The 21,147-nt window shown below is 42.0% G+C and overlaps 2 protein-coding genes across 3 annotated transcripts in view; both read left to right on the top strand.

The window, feature by feature from the left end:
• Positions 1-6,745, top strand: part of LOC122547291 (uncharacterized) — a 32,164-nt gene extending 25,419 nt beyond the window's left edge. The window contains exon 6 of one of the 2 annotated variants that reach the window (XM_087980412.1): positions 6,617-6,745. The gene's annotated coding sequence lies outside the window, so the exon portion shown is untranslated. The remainder of the gene's footprint in view (positions 1-6,616) is intronic. The other variant, XM_087980410.1, reaches the window with a different exon arrangement.
• Positions 808-16,541, top strand: thap3 (THAP domain containing, apoptosis associated protein 3). The gene is made up of 4 exons (XM_043675985.2): positions 808-1,168; positions 6,617-6,809; positions 8,179-8,259; positions 14,728-16,541. The coding sequence occupies exons 1-4, from the start codon at positions 1,095-1,097 to the stop codon at positions 15,046-15,048; spliced, it is 669 nt and encodes a 222-aa protein (XP_043531920.1). The 5' UTR covers positions 808-1,094; the 3' UTR covers positions 15,049-16,541.
• The last annotated feature ends 4,606 nt before the right edge of the window (positions 16,542-21,147 follow it).

Below are 21,147 nucleotides of genomic sequence, written 5' to 3'. Positions count from 1 at the left end.
CATTATCACCCATCCCTCTTGAGGATGATATGAACTCAATACAACTGAATAGGACAAATCACAATCCCCCCACCCCAGAATTTTGGGCATATTTGACAGGATTTCTCTTGTGGTAGTGGGATATAAACAGCAGGATTGCTGCTTGTCCTTCTCTGCCTCATTGTGACGCAATGCATAAAGCAGCTTAATGGACAAGTTGTTGCCACTTTGAACAACTGGCAGTTTGCTCTTCCCAGTCACTAATCTCAATGTTGCTGTGTTTCGGGATGTCTTTGAAGTGTTTTTTTCTTTGACCTCCTGGGATGTTGGTCATTTGATAATTGAAAAAAGACACCAGCAGGGGAAGACCAAATGGTCACAATCTGTCCAAGTTGATTTTGCAGTTTTGTCTTGATTTTGGCTTGTGAAGATTAGTTCAAGAACAGCTAACAGCAATAATGTGCGCTCATTTTTGGGGGGTACATAGCCCATGGGGGTGAGATGGAAAGTTAAGAAGGAGTCATTGGACTTAAAATGTGCTCTTACTCCACAGATAACTGCGAGACCTGTTGAATCTCTCCAGCACTTTCTATTTTCATTTCAGCTTTACAGCATCCAGAGCATTTTATTTATATTTGAGGTAGTTGAAGTTGCAAAAGCTTCCACTTGAGGGGGGAAATAACCTTCCCCAACAGCACTCAACTAGAGCCACACATGGCACTAGCTCCACTGTCAGTGACACCATCGCGCAGGCCAGAGGCCCCGCCCACTGTGCGCCCAGTGACGTCAGCGGGCATGTTCCTCCCCTCCCCCCCGGGAAAAAAATCCCAGCAGCGATTGCGGCGAGTGGGCTCGCGCCTCCCGGAATTTTAAAAATCAAAATTTATGTTATAATTAAACCTTATCCCGTAAGTTAAGCGCGCGGGACTGGGAGGAGGATCCGTCCGGGAGCGGTTTAGGTTTTTGAATTCGCCGGCCTGAGATATATTTTCGGCTGGATGGATGTGTTGGCTGTGCCGCCAAGCAACGGCGCCATTTTGTTGTGAGGGGTCGCAGCGCGTCGGCTGTTGCCGCTAGGCCGCCATTATTGTGGGGGGCAGAGCTGGGACTGGGTCATGCCCAAGTCCTGTGCTGCCTATAACTGTACCAATAGGTACAGCAGCAAGAACAAGGAGCTCACATTCCACAGGTAAATCCGCTGGGCCTCCAGAACATCAGTTCATATTGGGAGTGAATAATCATTGGATACGATGCATTTTGTTAGAAATAATTAATTGTCTGCAGATAACTAATCAATCTCTGTACGAATACTGTTATTAGCGACCAACAGCACATCAGGGACAAGTAACTCAATTGTCACTGTAAAAGAGTCGGGGTTCCAAAACTTCAGCACGATCATCTATCAGTACTGAGTGGAGTCATATAAATATTTAAGCAATTTATAGGTATAGATACAGTTACAGGTATATGGAACAAGAAACTCACCTATCACAGGTAAATCAGACAGGCACCCAAAATACTATACAATTCATCAATGTATGTGTGTACTGATCATGCCTACCGAATTTAGAGATAAGAAGCAGGAGAGATAAAGGGGAACCAGTAAATGTTCGGATATCCGAAAGGTGGCCTATAACACACCACACATTTAATAAGATGAGCCCATCATGTTGAGAGTGGTACGTTAGTATACATAGAGGATTGGCGCACTGACAGCAAACAGAAAGTTGGGTAATATGAGCATTTTTAGGATGGCAACTAGTGGAGTCTCACAGGGATTAGTGCTGGGGCACAAGTTATTTACAATATGTAGTAATGACTTGGATTAGGAAAGTGAATTACTCGTGCCAGGTTTGTGGATGATTTAAAAATCGGTGGAAGGTCAAGTAGTAAGGATGACAGAGGAGGCCTTGGAGGGATATAGACCAGTGAAGTGAGTGGTGAAATCTTGTCAGTTGGAATCTAATGTGGGAAAATATAAGGTAAGAAGAATAGAAGAGCTGAATATTATTTAATCATATTGTTACATTATTTTGAAGAAGGTATTGCAGCTTTCTGTAGTCTGAGGGGTTTGGAGATCGTCGAGCAAGAATCGCAAAACATTGGCATCCAGGATGAGAGAGTAGCAGGAAAGGAAAATGAAGAGGGGTGACCCCAGATGTTAATTCTGCTTTCTCTTCACAGATGCTGCCAGAACTGTCAGGGGTCTTCAGCAATTTCTGTTTTTGTTTCCGATTTCCAGCATCACAGTTCTTTGTTGTATGCTAAGGCAACTGAACTGTTAGCCTTTACACAAAAGAAATGAAGCATAAAAATAGTGAGGTATTGCTAAAACTGTAAGGTAGTAGTCAGATTATACCTGGAATACTTGAATAGTTCTGGTTTCCTTATCTAAGGAAAGATACACTGACACTAGAGGCAGTCCAGAGAACTTTCACAGGTACATTCCAGGTATGAAGAAGTAATAACTCTGGAAGCCCAACTGAAAATTGAACAGCAGAAATTGTTGAACACCAAAATAGAACCACTATTCATGGCATACATAAGTTAGTCCCAGCCAGGGACAGAGTTTGGCAAATCATTCCCTAGGTCTGTTTTTTTTTCGTCTCTGGATCTGTTTTACATATTTGTTTTACATAACCTGTTCAATGATGTTATTGCATAATTTGGAGCAAGTGGGACTTGAACCAAGACTTCCTAGTTCAGAGGTAGGGATATTACCATTGCACAACAAGAGCCCTCCTGGGCCTGTTTTCTTTTCCCTTGAATTATATGCAAACAGCTTTCCCACCATCAAATAACTATGTCTTTCTTTGTTTTAACCATTAACTGTCACCAGTAAATCACCTATGTAGCCAATTAGAAATTTACCTGTAAAGCCCATAATGGGCAATATGCTGGGTCTATTTTATATATTTTCTTAATCAACCTGCTCAGGGGTGTTATCACACACTTGTAGAGAAGGTAGGACTTGAACCCAAGCCTGCTGGTTCAGGGGTACGGACACTGACGTTACACTTTTAGAACTCCCTTGTGGGTGGTCTTTTTTTTTCCTAATTACCCTGTTAGGAGATATTGCTTCATTTGAATCCAGATCTCCTGGCTGAGAAGTAGGGAGACTACCACTGAATCACAAGAGAGCCAGAGTCTTATAGAGGGTTCAGGTGATAAGTTCTGGCTGGGCAACCCGTTGCCTTTTACCATGGGAGTTCATATTCTATGAGCTCCACTGGAAGATTAGTAATGTTTCCCTATGGGCTACACCCTCTGAGTCCGAGGGTTACCCTTGCACCTGTGACAACGAGGCCTCTTATGCTGCTTTGCCCTCGGCCCCATTCCTATTGCTGTCCGTGACTGATCGGGGGGTGTATAATTAGGAGATGAACGTTTCTTCTGTGAAGATGAGAGAGCCACTGCAGGCTTCCTCAGTGGCGTGACTGTTGAACCAATTACCTCTGTGGAATGTTCCTGCTAAAGGTGGTGGCCATGTTTTTTTTGTGATGTCTTGGTTTTGATCATATATGCTACCAATGTTTTTATTTCTAATAAGATAACTCCTGGGATCCCTGGAGAGACATCCCCAAAGTTCCTTAGCTCACCATATCTCCCCCAATAATTTTTGAGACCTCGGAAAACCTTTGATTTTGTTGTGCACCCTGGAGTTGGAACCGATGATACTTTAGGACTTCCCAGTGCTTGTCACCAATCTAGCCTTGGTGTCTTGTCGACGTAAAGGCAAGATGCCCCATTGGAATTTCCCAAAGGTTTTCTCCCTTACATTAGATGCTGCGACACCTGTGTCTACCTCCATGTCTAGGTAGTGGTAGTCTACCCAGAGTTTTTTTTTCTTGACCTCTTTTCCACTGTATTTACCTGGAGGTTTATATTAATTGGGGCCACTTTGGGAGCAGTTATGCAATTTAGCTGTTATCAGTTCTTCAAGCTCATGCTGACTTATGTGTAAAGCCCTGTCTTGAGGTAGCTTTGCACTTTGGCCTGGGCAGTACACACATCTCCTGTTTTGGTAACTTTGTCTGGGATGAACTCTATGACCACAAGTGCAGCGTGAAGGCTTTTGCTTCTCCCTGTATTGTGGAGAAACTTCCTGTTCAGTTCTGGAACTTCGCAGCTTCCGAGTCCAATCACATTTGGCAACAAGCAGAAGCCACAAGTTTTGTTCATTGGGGTCTTGGCTGGGTGGCATGGAGTTGCCTAGGGTTGAGGATATTACTGTCTATGGACCCCTAAAACTCCTGAGCCCATTACTCTACATTTTCAAGGAAAAGGATATGTTCTATGGCTTTCTTGAAGTCAGCATCTTCCTTTGGGTCATGATATTATTAAGTGATATTACTAAGTGATCCCTTAACGTTCTTGAAGTGCTGACCTGTACTCGAGTGTTCCACTGATTTCCATAATCTCATCAAGAAAATAATTAATTGTTTTCCCAGGAAGTCTATTTGCCGTGTTAAACCTGTAACGCTACAATATAACAGATAGTTTGGGGCCATAGTGGTTTGCTACAATATCTATTGGTTCATCAAAAGATTTTGACCTTTGGGCTGCCGGGAAGATAAAACTATATGACACTGAAAGCTAGGACCACGCAAGGACTGAGGAGAATGACATTTTGTTGGGTGATCCCTTCCTAAAAGTATCTAATTCTTTCGATGAACTGGGCAAATCCTCCACAGTCATATCATAAGGTTCTAATTTCCCAAAAAATGTCATTTTCAGTACTTTCCTGTCATGGTTTCACCACATTTGATGAAAGTCTGAAACTTTACTCTCATCATCAATGAAATATCTCAAGCGTGACTGGCAAGGAACATTTTTTATTTTTGAACATCATAATAGAGCCACTACTCAAGGCATAGATAGACTAGGCCCAGCCTGGGACAGACAGTTCTGCAGACCCATCCCTGGGGTAGGAACTCATACTCAACCAGTGGAGGTTAGTTAGTGGTTCTTCATGGGCGTTCCAAGGGTTATCACAAAAGGGACTTTCTTGTGAAGAGAGGTTGAAAAAGTTGGACTTATATTCATTGAAGTTTAGAAGATCGAGAAAAGAACTTATTGAAACAGATACGATTTTAGAGGCCTTGGCAGGGTAATTGCAGAGAGGTTCTAGGACCAGAGGGCATAATTTTGGAGTTAGAGGTCGCCAATTTTAAGGATTTAATTTTGCCTTCATAGGTAGTGTACTTGTGGCATTCCTTGCCATAGACGGCTGTAGAGGCAGAGCGTTAAGTATGTTCAAAGCTAAGATGGAATTTTGGTTAGTAAGGGAATTCAGGGTTATGAGAATGTGGCAGGAAAGTGACAAGGTACCAGATCAGCAATGATCTCATTGAAGGGTGGAGATGCCTAGATGGGCCAAATGGTCCATGTCTGCTTCTATGAGAAAGTGAGGACTGCTGATGCTGGAGGCATGTTGAATGTCTTCAACATTCCTGATGAAGAGCTTATGCTTGAAACGTTGACTCTTCTGCTCCTCAGATGCTGCCTGACCTGCTGTGCTTTTCCAGCACCACATTTTGACTCATGTCTGCTCCTGTGTCATGTGGACTGATTTGTTTATACAAATTATGACAGTTTGTAAAAATATGGTGTAACTACCAAGACATCAGGAGCAAGTAATTCAACTGTCCTCAGCAAATTAGGCAATTTGAAACTAATAATATTAATAATCCAAGTGTATGGATATCCAGAATAAAGGCAAAACATAGCTGTTTTAAAAAATAATTAATCAGCTATGGTGTAAAAGTACTGGTATAGATCACTGTTAGCAATACAGAAAGAAGTTGCTCACAAGTGAAGGATAAATTCGCCAGTGGTCCTGGATGTCAGTAATGAAACATTGTATCTACAATGAGTGAAGTTATCTTGTCTGAAGTTTTATAAACAGTGCTGTTAGGCTCTGGAATGCATGCATCAAAAGGGGGCTGGAAGCAGGTTCAGTTGTAAGGTTGAAAATAAAGTTCAGTATACTTTTAGAAAAGAGCAAACTTACTAGGATCGGGAGTAGAGTGGAACTAATTGATAACAGGTGGACCAAATGGGCTCTTTTTGTGCTTCATGATTCATTGTATCAATGGACGCAATTAATTTTAGAACTACCACAGATTGAGTAACTCATTTGTCAGAGGTAGTTGATAGTTTTGATCCTAACAACATGCAGGCATTTCTGTACAAATAATTAATTAATTGTTTACTCATGTGTCAGAGGCAATAGCCCACTTTTTGCAGGTCAGTCAGCTTGAATTGTAGAACTTTTAAGTTGAGGGTGAGCAGCTGAGAGTTGGTAGCAAGTCATCTGAATAATTTCCTCAAAATTATAAAGTTAATAGCTTATATTGTGGCTGTATAGTAGTCTGTTAATTTGGACAACTACAACTCGTGACATTTGAAGTAGCAATATGTCAGCGTCTTTTATACAAGTGTGAAATAGAGACGGGGTAGTGGATAAATGTGGATTGATAGTAGCGGGGACAGAGGGAGAATCTTGTGCATAATTAAGGGTACAAATGGTGGCAGGATGAAAGTGATAACCCAGAATCCAGTTTGTGGCTGGAAGAAGGTGAAACTTGCTGTTTAATATTGTATTGTTTCTTTCTTTGTCTTCACTGTCACTTAGGTTTCCCTTCAGCAAGCCAGACTTATTAGTGCAGTGGATGAACAATGTTGGAAGAGCAGAGTTCAAGCCCAACCAACATACTGTCATTTGCTCTGAGCATTTCAAACCAGAGTGTTTCAACACTTGGGGCAACCGAAAAAATCTGAAGCACAATGCTGTGCCCACAGTCTTTAGCTACTCAGAGATTATGAAGGTACAGTATGAGTGTTGTTCTGCCCTCTCATACAGCCGCAATTTCAGTTCTTCACTGTTGGTGTCCAAGCATGTGGATGAGGGTAGAGCAGTGGATGTAGTGTACATGGATTTTAGTAAGGCATTTGATAAGGTTCCCCATGGTAGGCTTAAGCAGAAAGTCAGGAGGCATGGGATAGAGGGAAATCTGGCCAGTTGGATAGAAAACTGGCTAACCGGTCGAAGTCAGAGAGTGGTGGTAGATGGTAAATATTCAGCCTGGAGCCCAGTTACAAGTGGAGTTCCGCAGGGATCAGTTCTGGGTCCTCTGCTGTTTGTAATTTTTATTAATGACTTGGATGAGGGAGTCGAAGGGTGGGTCAGTAAATTTGCACATGATACGAAGTTTGGTGGAGTTGTGGATAGTGAGGAGGGCTATTGTCAGCTGCAAAGGGACTTAGGTATGATGCAGAGCTGGGCTGAGGAGTGGCAGATGAAGTTCAACCCTGCCAAGTGTGAGGTTGTCCATTTTGGAAGGACAAATAAGAATGCGGAATACAGGGTTAACAGTAGGGTTCTTAGTAAGGTGGAGGAGCAGAGGGATCTTGGGGTCTATGTTCATAGATCTTTGAAAGCTGCCACTCAGGTGGATAGAGCTTGTAAGAAGGCCTATAGTGTATTAGCGTTCATTAGCAGAGGGATTGAATTCAAGAGTCGTGAGGGGATGTTGCAGCTGTATAGGACCTTGGTAAGGCCACATTTGGAGTACTGTGTGCAGTTCTGGTCGCCTCACTTTAGGAAAGATGTGGAAGCTTTGGAGAGGGTGCAGAGAAGATTTATCAGGATGTTGCCTGGAATGGAGAATAGGTCGTACAAGGATAGGTTGAGAGTGCTAGGCCTTTTCTCATTGGAACGGTGAAGGATGAGGGGTGACTTGATAGAGGTTTATAAGATGATCAGAGGAATAGATAGAGTAGACAGTCAGAAACTTTTTCCCCCGGTACAACAGAGTGTTACAAGGGGATATAAATTTAAGGTGAAGGGTGGAATGTATAGGGGAGAATGTCAGGGGTAGGTTCTTTACCCAGAGAGTGGTGGGGGCATGGAATGTGCTGCCTGTGGGAGTGGCAGAGTCAGAATCATTGGCGACCTTTAAGCGGCAATTGGATAGGTACATGGATAGGTGCTTAAACTAGGACAAATGTTCAGCACAACATGGTGGGCCGAAGGGCCTGTTCTGTGCTGTATTGTTCTATGTTCTATGGCTGCCCCTGGAATCCATATCTGAGCCAATAATTTCTTTTATGTGATTTTGAATGATGTCTTTTGTCTGATTTGCCTTTCATTTTTTAAGGGCGTCTTCCAATGTTTGATTTTGTTTGTTATTTCAGCAAAGACATCGAGCAAGGAAAAAGTTGAAAACAGCCGCAGATGTGTCAAAGCCAGAAATAATTGAGGAGAGGGTTGAGACGGTGCGTATATGATTTAGTTAGAGCAATTCAACCTAGGGTGTTTTAACACTTGGAATAAAACGATCGTCAGATTTGATAGGTGGGTTTGCAATGGTAACATTGTCACACCTTAGCCAAAAGTCATGGGGCTAAGTCCCACACTAAAGACTTTATAATCTTGGATGAGATTCTGGAGCGCTCTGCAGGCATGCCATACTGTCAAAGGGGCCATCTGTTAGATGAGGTACCTTCTCTGATGAATCTAAAAAATTCATGGTATTATTTTGAACACGATCATGGGAATTCTGTCCAGTGTCCTGGCTAATATTTATTCCTCAAATGGGATTATTAAAATAAATCATCTGGTTATTATTGCACTGCTATTTGTGAGAGCTTGCTGTACACAATTTTGGCTGCACTTCGCTACACTGCACTTAAATATTACTTTGACTGTAAAGCACTTTGTGAAGTCCAATGGACATGAAAAGCTCTACAGAAATGTGAGTGTTTCCTCTTCTTGTTTTAACTCATGGATGCCACCCTTTGTGATTCTTCACAAAGTGAACTTGTTATCCCACCTGTGACTTTTAAGGGAGATTCCAAGCAAAGACTACATAGAGTCATAGAGATGTACAGCATGGAAACAGACCCTTTGGTCGAACCTGTCCATGCCGACCAGATATCCCAACCCAATCCAGTCCCACCTGCCAGCATCCGGCTCATATCCCTCCAAACCCTTCCTATTCATATACCCATCCAAATGCCTCTTAAATGTTGCAATTGTACCAGCCTCCACCACATCCTCTGGCAACTCGTTCCATACACTTACTACCCTCTGCATGAAAAAGTTGCCCCTTGGGTCACTTTTATATCTTTCCCCTCTCACCCTAAATCTATGCCCTCTAGTTCTGGACACCCCGACCCCAGGGAAAAGACTTTGCCTATTTATCCTATCCATGCCCCTCATAATTTTGTAAACCTCTATAAGGTCACCACTCAGCCTCCGACACGCCAGGGAAAACAGCCCTAGCCTGTTCAGCCTCTCCCTATAGCTCAAATCCTCCAACCCTGGCAACATCCTTGTAAATCTTTTCTGAACCCTTCTAAGTTTCACAACATCTTTCCGATAGGAAGGAGACCAGAATTGCACGTAATATCCCAACAGTGGCCTAACCAATGTCCTGTACAGATGCAACATGACCTCCCAACTCCTGTACTCAATACTCTGATCAATAAAGGAAAGCATACCAAATGCCGCCTTCACATGTGGAAGTGAGGCAGAAACTGAGAGTTTGGAACTATTCCTTGTTCTTATGCTGGGCATTGCTGGAGACAGAAACCCAGACGGCTTAGTTTACTTCATACTCTGAATTCTTACCCGTTGGTTTAACTCTTTGAATGGTGGGCTACTTGTAGCTGTCACCTCATTGATGGATAAATTTTGTAATATCATGGTTAGAGAGGGTGTGTTCATGAGCGCACTGTTTTCCCACTATGTCCAGTGACTGTTATAACAGGATCACACATTATTGCAGTATTCTATAACAAGAAATTTCATCCTTTGTAATGCCCTTTTCCCACAATTACATAGAATTCCATCATATTTATTGCATAAAACTGAACATTTGGTCCAACTGCTCCATGCCAGTATTTATGCTACACAAGAATCTCCTCCAATCCTTTTTTATCTCGCCAAATCAACATATGCTTATATTATTTTTTTTCTTGGCCAAATTCATTTCTGCTGTCCTGGTTTTAGCAGGCCATATAATATTTACTCTCAGCAGTCCACAGACTAGTATTACTGAGTTAAAGTATGACTTCTGTCAAATTTTTTATTGCAAATATATCCCTTAAAAAATTGTCGATAAGAACATAAGTTCTCAAGCCATTCTGTACAATCTTTGTCAAGCGTTAATAAAGACATAAACACAAATCCAAAGATGTGCAGGTTAGGTGGATTGGCCATGCTAAATTGCCCACAGTGTCCAGGGATGTGTAGGTTAGCTGGATTAGCCATGATTATTGCGGGGTTATGGGGACAGGGTAGGGGGCTGGATCTGGATGGGATACTCTTCAGGGGATCAGTGCAGACTGCCTCTTTCCATGCTGTAAGGAATTCTGTAAAAGACACTTGAAGTTCTACATCTTACAGAGCTACCATACAGTTGTAATATCATAAAGACATTTTGTTACTCATGCAGGAAAAATACTTACATAAGTTTGGAGGCAACAGGGGTTCTGAAAACTGAAAATGCAACATATGTCAGAAAGATGGTGGTTCCCCTCACGAATTCCTACCCAAAGGTCATGATTTGGAGATGCTGGTTTTGGACAAGGGTGTACAAAGTTAAAAATCACACAACACCAGGTTATAGTCCAATAGGTTTATTCCGAAGTACTAGCTTTCGGAGCGCCGTTCCTCTCACCGCCTGATGAAGGAGCAGTGCTCCGAAAGTTAGAGCTTCCGATTAAACCTGTTGGACTATAACCTGGTGTTGAGTGATTTTTAACTTAGGATGATGACCTTTGGGCATACAAACTTAATTTTCAACAGTCAGAGACACACCTTTTATTTCATGTGTCATGGCTAGATTCAAATAGATGACACAAAAATTGGTGATGTTGTGAATAGCAAGGAGGATGTTCTCAGGCTACTGTCTGGTATTAAGCAGCTGGTAAATTGGGAAGAATAATGGCAGATGGAATTTAATCCTGATTAAATTTGAGATAAGTACTGAGAGGCCAAATAAGGGAAGGATATACACAATTTGTGGGTAGGGTCTTGGGGATTACTGCGGAACACAGGGACCTTGGTGTACAATTCCGTAAGTGTCAGCACAGGTAGATAGGTCGTCTTCACTACCCTATGAGATGCTTGCCTTATTAGCTGGGGTGGAGGATTTGGGAGGAAGGAAACCTTGTTACAACTTCACTATATACATCATTTAGGCCACAGATGGAATATTGTGTGCAGTTCTGGGCACCACACTATCGAATGACATGATTGCACTGGAAAAGGTGCAAAGTAGATGCATCGGGGTGTGGTCTGGGATGGAAAGTCTCAGCTATGAGGAAAGACTGGATAGACTGGTTTTGTTTTCCCTGGGGCAGAGGAGGTTGAGGGTTTGGGGGAGGGGGGATCTGATTGTGGTTAACAAAATTATGAGGCATAGATTAGATTGTGAGAATCTGCTCCCCATGGCAGATGTGGCATAATTTTAAAATGAGGAGTAAGTGGTTTAGAGAAGATTGGAGGAAAATTATTTTCACCCAGAGCGTGGTAGATGTATGGAACATGTTGTCTGAGGGATAGTGCAGGCAAGTACTCTTGCAGCACTAAATAAGATTCTGAATCAGTACTTAAAATCCTAGGGAATAGTAGGCTGTGGACCAAGTGCAAGGAAATGGGATTAATGTAGTTTGGTGTTTTTTGGTCACGATTGACATGATGTACCAAAGGACCTGTTTCTTAACTGTTTGACTTTAAATAAAGGTTCCAAGGACAAAAAAACGCTGATGTTTCTAGTTGCATGCTGTCCTGCAACTTTCCTTAAAGTACAAACATTGCAAAGCATAGAATGTATCTCTTACATTGCTTAAAGGGGACTTGAAGGCCTTAAATATCTGAAAGGTAATTAAACATTATTGGAAAATTAATGCCAAACTATGGATGTTGGAAATCTGAAACCAGAAAAGAAAATGCTCTTGCAGCATCTGTGGAGAGAGTCAAAGATGTCAGCCTGTGCTGTTTCCTCACAAAGTGTTATTATCATGTTACTTATGTTTGCTATTGAATGTAAGTGTAATTTAATGAGGTGCAAACTATGGGTGATCACAGTGGTTTTTCCCAAAACAAAGTTTTTAATATGCTACAAGTAGCAACTTTGAAATGTTGTGAATATGTTTGGTTAATGCTTAGTGCTTTCAATCCAACATAAGTGACTTTAAGTGTGTACAAAGTGATGGAGATTGTAGTGACTAATTACAAGTAACAAAGACATAATACCTTATCTTTGTGGAGTAATTACATCAAATGCCAAAATGGCCATCAACACGTGTTGCAGTCAGGGCCAGTGTCATCACCGTACAGCCTTCTTCTCGAGGATGTGCTTGTCTATGTGGATCTCTTGGACAATCTGTTTCTAAAATAAAAGCTGCCATATCCAATGGCACAGACATGTCAGTATGTTTCTCCAAGATGTTTGGACATCTCTGTGATTTCTAAGCTTTACTTGCAAAGTTCTAAATTTTCTATTGAAATGCCAAATAACACTCATTCCAAATAATGACCATTTCCAACATGAGAGAATCTAACCATCACTCTTTAACATTTAATGCTATCACTGAATCTCCCACTGTCAACAACATGGGGTTACCGTTGCACAGAACGTAAAATGGTATAGTCATATACATTTTCTGGATCAGTGGTGCTGGAAGAGCACAGCAATTCAGGCAGCATCCGACGAACAGCAAAATCGACGTTTCGGGCAAAAGCCCTTCATCAGGAATGCTCGGTCAGAGGAGTGGTGATGGGGAAAGTGATAAACAAACAGTTATTGTGGCAGTTTTGGAGAATGAAGTGTGCAGTGGACAGAAATTTTAAAATCTAAAGTGAAAACTAGCAACCCATCAAGACTTCCTTGATAGAACCTTCCAAACTGGTGACCTCTTCCAATCAGAAGGACAAAGGCAGATAATCCACCAAGAGGAACATAGCAACAGGAGGGGGCTATTCAGCCCCTCGAGCCTGTTCCACCACTCAATGAGATCATGGCTGATCTGTGGCCTAACGTCATTTACCTACCTTTGTCCTATATCCCTTAATACCTCTGCTTCACAAAAATGTATCTTCCTCAGATTTAAAATTAACAACTGATTCAGCATTCCATGATATTTGTGTTCCAACCATTTATCACCCTTAGAAAAAAAAAAGCTTTATTCCTGATGAAGGGCTTTTGCCCGAAACGTCGATTTTGCTGCTCGTCGGATCTGGTTTCCAGCATCTGCAGTCATTGTTTTTACCTAGTCATATACATTTGTTTACAACAGCGAATCAGAGTTTAGGAATTCTGCAGTGAGTAACTCACCTGAATCCCCAAAGCCTGTCCAACATCTTCAGAGCTCAAGTCAGGAGTGTGTTGGAACACGACCCATTCAAGAAACTTGATTTCATTCAGGACAGAGCTACCTACTGATAGGCACCACCTCCTCAAATATTCACTCCCATCTACCACTGACACCCAGTATCATCAATATGTACCATCCTCAAGATGCACGGCAGAAGTTCACTAAAACTCCTTAGCTAGCAGCTTCCAAATCCAGAATCGTTATCATCTAGAAGGGCATTGATACTTGGGAATACCACCACCCGCAAGTTCCACTCGAAGCCACTCACTTTTCTGACTTGAAAATAAATCGCCATTGCTTCAGTGTTGCTATGTCAAAATTCTGGAACTCCCCAAAGACATATTGGGCAATTAAAAAAGCAGCTTTCCACCATTTTCACAAGGGTAGTCAGGGCAGGGCAATAAATGATGGCGCAGTCCCTGACACCAGCTTTCCATGAGTGAATTTAAAAACAAGTTTTTAATGAGTGCTGAGCAGGTGATCTTGATTCTGTCTTGCTCTCAGCTGGAAAATGGAATTAGAATAATTAGGTGCATATTTTTGATTGACACAGACTTGGTGGGCTGAAGGGCCTTTTCCTGTAGATGTGCCATCTTTGTTACAGGAAGCTGCTATTTCACTGCCAAACTGTCTGCATGCTGTCACTGCACCACCTAGTGGTGGCATTCTCAATAAATACAGCCCTATCTCTGACCCTTAGAGTCCCATGGTCTCTATCCCGCTCAGAATAAGGTCTCCTTATCTGGCAATGGAGGGTCTGCAATAAAAGTTTACTAGACTGATTCATGGATTGACAGGGCTGACGTATGAAGAGAGATTAGATTAGTTAGGACTATAATCACTGGAGTTTAGAAGTTTGAGGGGGGAATCTCATAGAAACCTGTAAAATGCTAACTGGTCTAACCAGTAAACACAGGAAGGATGTTCCTGATGGCCAGGGAGTTCAGAACTAAGAGTCTTCATCTAAAAATATGGGAGAGGCCATTTAGGACTAAGATGAGAAATTTCTTCACCGAGAGAGTGGTGAACCTTTTGAAAATTTTTAAGAAGTTATAAATAGCTCATTGAGCTAAAGGGATTAAATGGTATGTGGAGAAAGTATAAACAGGATACTGAACTGGATGATTAACCATGATCATGTTGAATGGCAGAGCAATTTCAAAGGCTGAATGGCGACTCCTTCTATGTTCTGTGTTTCTGAGAACAAAGCCTCCTGGATTTAGGATGCAATGTTGATACCACCTGAATCATAAGGGGGAAGGGTCATAAAAGATTATGGAGGGACATGAGGTCATATGTGTCTGATTCAATTGTTAGATTTATTCTGTGAACTCATTCTCATTTTTTGTGTTCTTTCAGGTGCCCATGGCCACAACAAGTAGAAGGCAGGAGAACCTGCCGCAGGCAGTACCAAATAAAGTTGCTGCCTCCGACAGCAGTGCTGACCACACTTATGCTGCCACCAACCTGGGCATGATGAAGAAGAGGCTGTTTACTGCCCTGGAGAAGAATGAGAAGCTAAGGAAACGGCTGAAAGTGAAGCAGGAGGAGATGAGGAGAATGATGAAGAAGTGGCAGGCGGTCAAGGATGAACTGGAGGATCTGAGAGCCAAGAGTCTGTTGACAGCCAGTGGACTGAACCTTGCAGGCATAGCCCAACTACAGCGCTGTATGAATTAAATTGCTGATTATTTGGAGGACAATAAGGAGACAACCTGCAGACTTTCTGCATAGTCCATAAGGCGAAACTGACTGTTTCAACATTTGATGCAAACAAACTGCAGCTAATTGAGTTTGAACAGTTTAAAGAAGGAGGTACACACAGTCGCCATTGATATAAAATTGATGACAGTGATGTAAATCAAACAGGTCACACTACACCTTGTCTCTCCTCTCTCTGGTTGTGATCTGCTGTGCCATCCTCTTGATCCCTGGAAGGTTCTCAGCATCTGAGTTGAAAGAAATTCTAGCCATTGACTGTCACAGTACATCATAGGTCAGGGAGAGTCCCATGATGGGAGACAGCTTGGAATTCACTTTGTGTCATAGGAAGCCTTGATACTCAATTGGTGCTGTGCTGGTGTACCTGAAGTCCAGTTTACCACCTTATGTGTGAGATGCCTTGATACTCAAACAGTGAATTCCTTTACTAATCTTCTGTAATCATCTCCTAGTTTAAGACATGCTTGAAGCTCTTGTCCTGTTAATGTATTGCAGCAAATCCCTCCGATGCCAACCTTGAGCAGTGAGGATATCTGTACTTTGTACATCAATTCAGGTTACAGATCCCAGGCAGTTTAGTTGGGCCTGTGCTTTTATAATTATTGCCTACCATACTGCTGCTGGTATCAGTCATGGTGGAACACTGTTTAGATGCTTTTTAGCGGCTTTCAAACTAAACCACGTGAAGAATTTGTCATCCGTGTAAATGCTGCTGATGGGTCAGTGGACTACACACTGGTCCTTCTGTCTCTGGGAGCCCAGACTACGAGGATGAAATAATCCTCTGCCTGCAAGTTCTTAAGATTGCTGTAGCCTACAGTCAGCCCACCTTGCTCAGGGGTCTGCAGCATAAAACTATTCCTAATAAAGCCCTAGCTCATACTGAACTAGTACATTTACTTTGAGAGGTCGAAGCATGGCAGTTGTGTGAAACATATCACCCTGGCACATCAAAGGTATCTACCAGGAGCTTAACTCTGCACTTACCCAGTGCATCAGCAGTTTGACTCTGCATATAACCTGCCACATACCCAACCTGGCAATATTTCATGCCTACCCTGACTCTGGATGCAAAAAATGAAAAACTCTGTTTGATTTCCTGACACCCCAAGCATCCCTTGCATCAATTACAAAAAGTGACACCTAAAAATGGGAATTAACAAGGGAAACAGTTAAACTGAAATGAATAAATGAGTGAAAACATGTTGTGGGTTTGATTCTTATCTGGACTGAGCTTGGGGTGGCCTCATTATCTGTGAGGGGTGCAACTATCGCCCACTATCCTGTTTCTCCTGCTTGAAAATGGGTGACTGTCAGTATCAGCATGATTTTGCAGTGTGCTGGTATTTGCTGTTCGGGCAGAGGGATCACACTTACCTTGAGCTGGCACCTTCATGAAATGTAGGGAAAAGAATGGAAAACAAAATAAAACTGAACAAATACCACAAGAACTTTTGAGGCTGTTATGGTTAATCTTCTGGCATAGCTGAATTACATCCTTTTTTTTCTGCCTGAAGTTAGGGATCTCTTCCTAGTGGATATTTTTATTGACTCATTCACGGGATGTGGGCATTGCTGGCTTAGCCAGCATTTATTATCCCTATGAGTTGGAAGAAAGAGGTATGGTGAGGGTCTGTAGGAGTCCCACATTCCACCCCAACCCCACCGCCAAACTCAACAGGTCAATTTTGAGGGTAGCCCAGACACCAGAAGCAGTTGGGTGGGTGAATATGATCATGGGTTTGTTGACAAGTATTTATGTAATTCTCTTTTAAGCGTTAATACTGAATCAGTTTCCATCACCCTTTCAGGCCACGTACCTGTATTCCAGTTCACAAAAATGCCCCTCTTCTTTTCCCCAGTGGAAACTGTATCTCCTTATTTACACTATGGAAACGCTTCATAAATTTTGGCCGTTAGCAAATATCTGCTCAACCTTTCTGCTTTGAGAAGAAAAATCTCAGCTTCCTCAGTCTCTCCATGTAATTGAAGACTTCACATCCAAGTAAATCTCTTATATCCTTTCCTAATGTACAGTCCAGTGCTGTACAGATAAAATGCAGCACCAGGAAAATCTCTGACATATCCACAGCTCACTACATACAAATTAGAAGCAAGATTAGGCCTCTCACCCTCTTGAGCCTACTCCACCAATCAATAATATCACAACCTATCTGATTGTGACCTCTCTCTATTTCCCTGCTGACCTTTCAACTCCCTTGTTGGTCAAGAATGTATCTCTGTCTTAAAAATATTAATTGACACCACCTCTACTGCAGTCTTGGGAACAGAGTTAAAATTTGTTCTAAATTGTATCCCCTAGTTCTCGTCCCTCCCTCAAGGGGAAACCCCCTTTCAGCACCCACCCTACCCAGATGCCTCAGACTCTTCTGTTTCTCTAAGATCACTTCCTTTTCCTCTAAATTCCAATCGATACTTCCTGTGCAATAAGCATCAACATTCAATTTGCGTTTGTATTCACTTGCTGCACCTGCCGAATTATGTTTTGTTACTCATGGACCAGGGCACACATTACCAGTTCAGAATTCTGCAGTCTGCTCTGTTTAATATGCTGCTTTCCTTGTTGCCAAAGGAAATCAGTCATCCACCATTATTTTTGGATGTAACAACAGTTAAATGCAAAAAAAAATGATGTTTTGCTTGGGGAATGATCCCTTTCCAGAAAACCTGTGTGGTTGGTGTTTGCAGAGAGCAGTGAGCAATGAATTCACTCCATGGAACATGAAGGCCAAATCAGCAACTCCAATAGGAATCAAGCCCACTCCTGCTGACAGCTACCAAAAGCTTTGCAAGGAGGTGGGGATTAATTGGATAACTCTTTCAAAGAGCTCCCACAGGCATGTTGGCTGAACGCTCTGCCCTGTTTGCTTCAATAAATTATTCACTGGCAGACTTGTGATTAAATCTTCAATCACTGCAGTCAACCTGTATCTCGTCTTTGTGAATAATTCAATTCCAAATGAAGTTAGTCATTTTTTGTGTTGACAGAGTGAGCCAGTATAAATATGAATCAGTGAAAGTTTTGAGGACTTGGTTAATTTTGGCTATTCTCCACTCGAGGGAACTGCTATCTTGTTGCAATGTCAAGTGAACAGCAGATGGTGCTCAATCATTTTCTTTAAAGTAGGCTATCATTTCATGGTAGTCATGATTTAGAGATGCTGGTGTTGGACTGGGGTGTACAAAGTTAAAAATCGCACAACACCAGGTTGTAGTCCAACAGGTTTAATTGGAAGCACACTAGCTTTCGGAGCGACGCTCCTTCATCAGGTGGTTGTGTCCGAAAGCTAGTGTGCTTCCAGTTAAACCTGTTGGACTACAACCTGGTGTGTTATTTTTAACATCATTTCATGGAACATACAACTTTTCAGAAGCAGGATCAGTTTCTCGTTATCTATTTAGTCAACATCCCCTCATGATTTTGAATACTTAGGCCTAGGACACTACTAAGGAACTCATGCATCATTTGCCAAGGCCTGAGATGATTGATGTTCAACAACCGTGATTCCTTTGGATTAGAGGTGTTGGAAAAGCACAGCAGTTCAGGCAGCATCCGAGGAGCAGTAAAATCAATGTTTCAGGACCTCCTTGTGCAAAGAATGACTTCAACCAGTGGAGATTATTGCTACTGCTGTGCAAACTTCAGGCTTGTGCACAGCTTCCAGAATCTGAAATCAGACCGGGTCTGCACACAGATCAGTGTGGGTTGCACGTCTCCGAGGAAATGCTGGAGAAGAGTTTCATTTTTACTGATTCTCAGCAAACTTGATTTTACGAGGGTTCCGTGTTGACACACTTTGTCAAATGCTGCTTTGCTCCCCAGGGCAGTCACCTTCACCTCTGAAGCTACTTTTGGTGAAGGTTAAGTCACAGAATCTCAATTGTTACAGCACAAAATGAGGCCATTAGGCCCATCATACCTGCACCAGTTCTGTAACCTGCCTTTGCTCCATTTCATTGCATATCATTTTTACCTAAATAACTACCCAATGCCCTGATGAATCCTCAGTTGAATTTGCCTCCACCACACTTATATTCCATACTCTGAAAAAGTTTTTTTCTCACATCACATTTGCTTTGCACAACAGTTCAAATTGAAGCCCCCTCATTCTTTCTTTTATGAGAGTAAAGAACTTCTCCCTTATCTGCTCTATCCAGCCCGTTCATGATTTTGAAAACCTCTTGAATCTCAAGTCAGTCACCTTCTCTGCCAGGGAGAACAGTCCCAACCTCTTTAATTCTAGCTGAAGTTGCTCATCCCTGGAGACATTCTTATAAGTTGCTTCTATGTTCTCTCTGATACATTCACATTTTTCCTATAATGTCACACCCACAAGTGTACACAATAGTCCAATTGAGTTCTAACAAGTGTCTTATACAAGTTCAGCATCACCTAGAAAACTTGGTATGATGGTGAATATCCTTGCCAACTTTTATAGGTGTGCCATCGAGAGCATTCTGTCTGGATGTGTTACTACCTGGTATGGTAACTGTAACATTCAAGATCAGAGACGGTTACAGAGAGTGGTGAGCTCAGCCTGGACAATCACAAAGGCTAACCTCCCAACTATAGAATTCATCTACCAGGCCTGCTGTCAAGGAAAGGCCGTCAGCATTCTCAAAGATCCATCCCACCCTGGCAATGTTTTTCTACAACATCTACCATCAGGGAGAAGGTGCAGAAGCCTGAACACATGCACTAGCCGGTTTCGGAACAGTTTCTACCCTACTGTTGTTAGAATACCAAATGGACTCAAAACACTTAACATTTGCCTGTACCTGTGTTTTTGTTTTTGCCACTGATTACCTATTATTTACTTATCTATGCTACTTAACTCTGTGATCTGCCTGTATTGCTCGCAAGACAAAGCTTTTCACTGTGCCTCAGTACTCGTGACAATAAATTCAATTCATTTCAATCCTTGCTTTAGTACTCTTAAAAATTAGGTCTGGAGCTCAGAGTCCCTGGCAAAACCCAAACTCAACAGGTTTTTGTCACTAAGTGCATCTTGATAGTGTTGTCTGAATCTCAATAACAGAATTTCACAGCTTCCAAAACCAGCCCACGTACTGGTTAGACTTACAAGGTGCACAGTCTGAGTTTGAATAGACACATGCTTTAATCCTTGGCTTCTTTATGCTGTTCATTCAAGGTGCTCCAAATCATGAGGGGATTGTGGAGAATTAATAATGAAGAACTGCTCCCGTTGAAGGAAGGTTCAGTAGCCAGCAGCTTACAGATTTGAGATGTTTAGCAAAATAATTAAAGGCATAACGAGAACAAAAAGTTTAGTTACTCAGGGAAGGAGAGTTGGGATTTTAATGAAATACAAATACATGGGAATAAGATAGATTTCACTCAATGAAGAGACTCTGAAATTGGTATTTAAACTTGAAAGAAATTGAAAACATTTTTGTTGATGAGAATCCAATTTTTAATTCTTTCTGTATTTTACTACCTCACCTTTCACACTCTGCCCCCAGCCCATTATTCTCACACCAGGCAGGGGAAATTCCACCCTGTATTATGACCAGGGGAATGCACTGCTTTAATAGGCATTGGAAGCAAATTCAGCACTAATGTTTGAAAGGAAATTGGATGAACACTTGGAAGATGGCACATCAGCTATGAGGAAAGAGTAGGGAAGTTCAACCAACTGCATAGCTTGCCTCACTCAATAAGCTGTCACAGGAAAAATGTGTTGAATGCCTTCCTTCTATGCTGCATCATCCCACTGTGCTTGGGAGGGTGTGTCACTCTTTAACCCGTGAAGAGTAATAGGTGGGAGTTTTTTAAATTTCTTGTAAAGAACTTTCCGATGCAATCATTAGTTTTTTTTTTAAAGATTCTACCCTGTGGAGCTGAGGCAATGAATATTTTAAAGTCAGAGTAGATTGATTCCCCTTGCCAAAAGAAGGTTAGCCGGGGTGTGGATAGGATTGAAACAAATAGCCGTGGTTTGAATGGTGAAGCAGGATTCAAGGGGCCAAATGTGCTCAATTTGTGTGCCCTTTTCAGAGATTAAACAAGCCACC

This window comes from Chiloscyllium plagiosum, unplaced genomic scaffold (assembly GCF_037043375.1).
Source record: "Chiloscyllium plagiosum isolate Xiang-an unplaced genomic scaffold, Cpla_swu_hap1 HiC_scaffold_37, whole genome shotgun sequence".
Taxonomy (NCBI): Eukaryota; Metazoa; Chordata; class Chondrichthyes; order Orectolobiformes; family Hemiscylliidae; genus Chiloscyllium; species Chiloscyllium plagiosum.
This window is presented reverse-complemented; position numbering and strand designations above follow the sequence as displayed.

Bases quoted from the DNA above. Each gene is read 5' to 3' on its own strand.
- thap3 (XM_043675985.2), top strand. From the start codon at position 1,095: ATGCCCAAGTCCTGTGCTGCCTATAACTGTACCAATAGGTACAGCAGC. The intron at 1,169-6,616 runs GTAAATCCGCTG...ACTGTCACTTAG, and splicing joins AAGGAGCTCACATTCCACAG to GTTTCCCTTCAGCAAGCCAG. The intron at 8,260-14,727 runs GTGCGTATATGA...GTGTTCTTTCAG, and splicing joins TTGAGGAGAGGGTTGAGACG to GTGCCCATGGCCACAACAAG.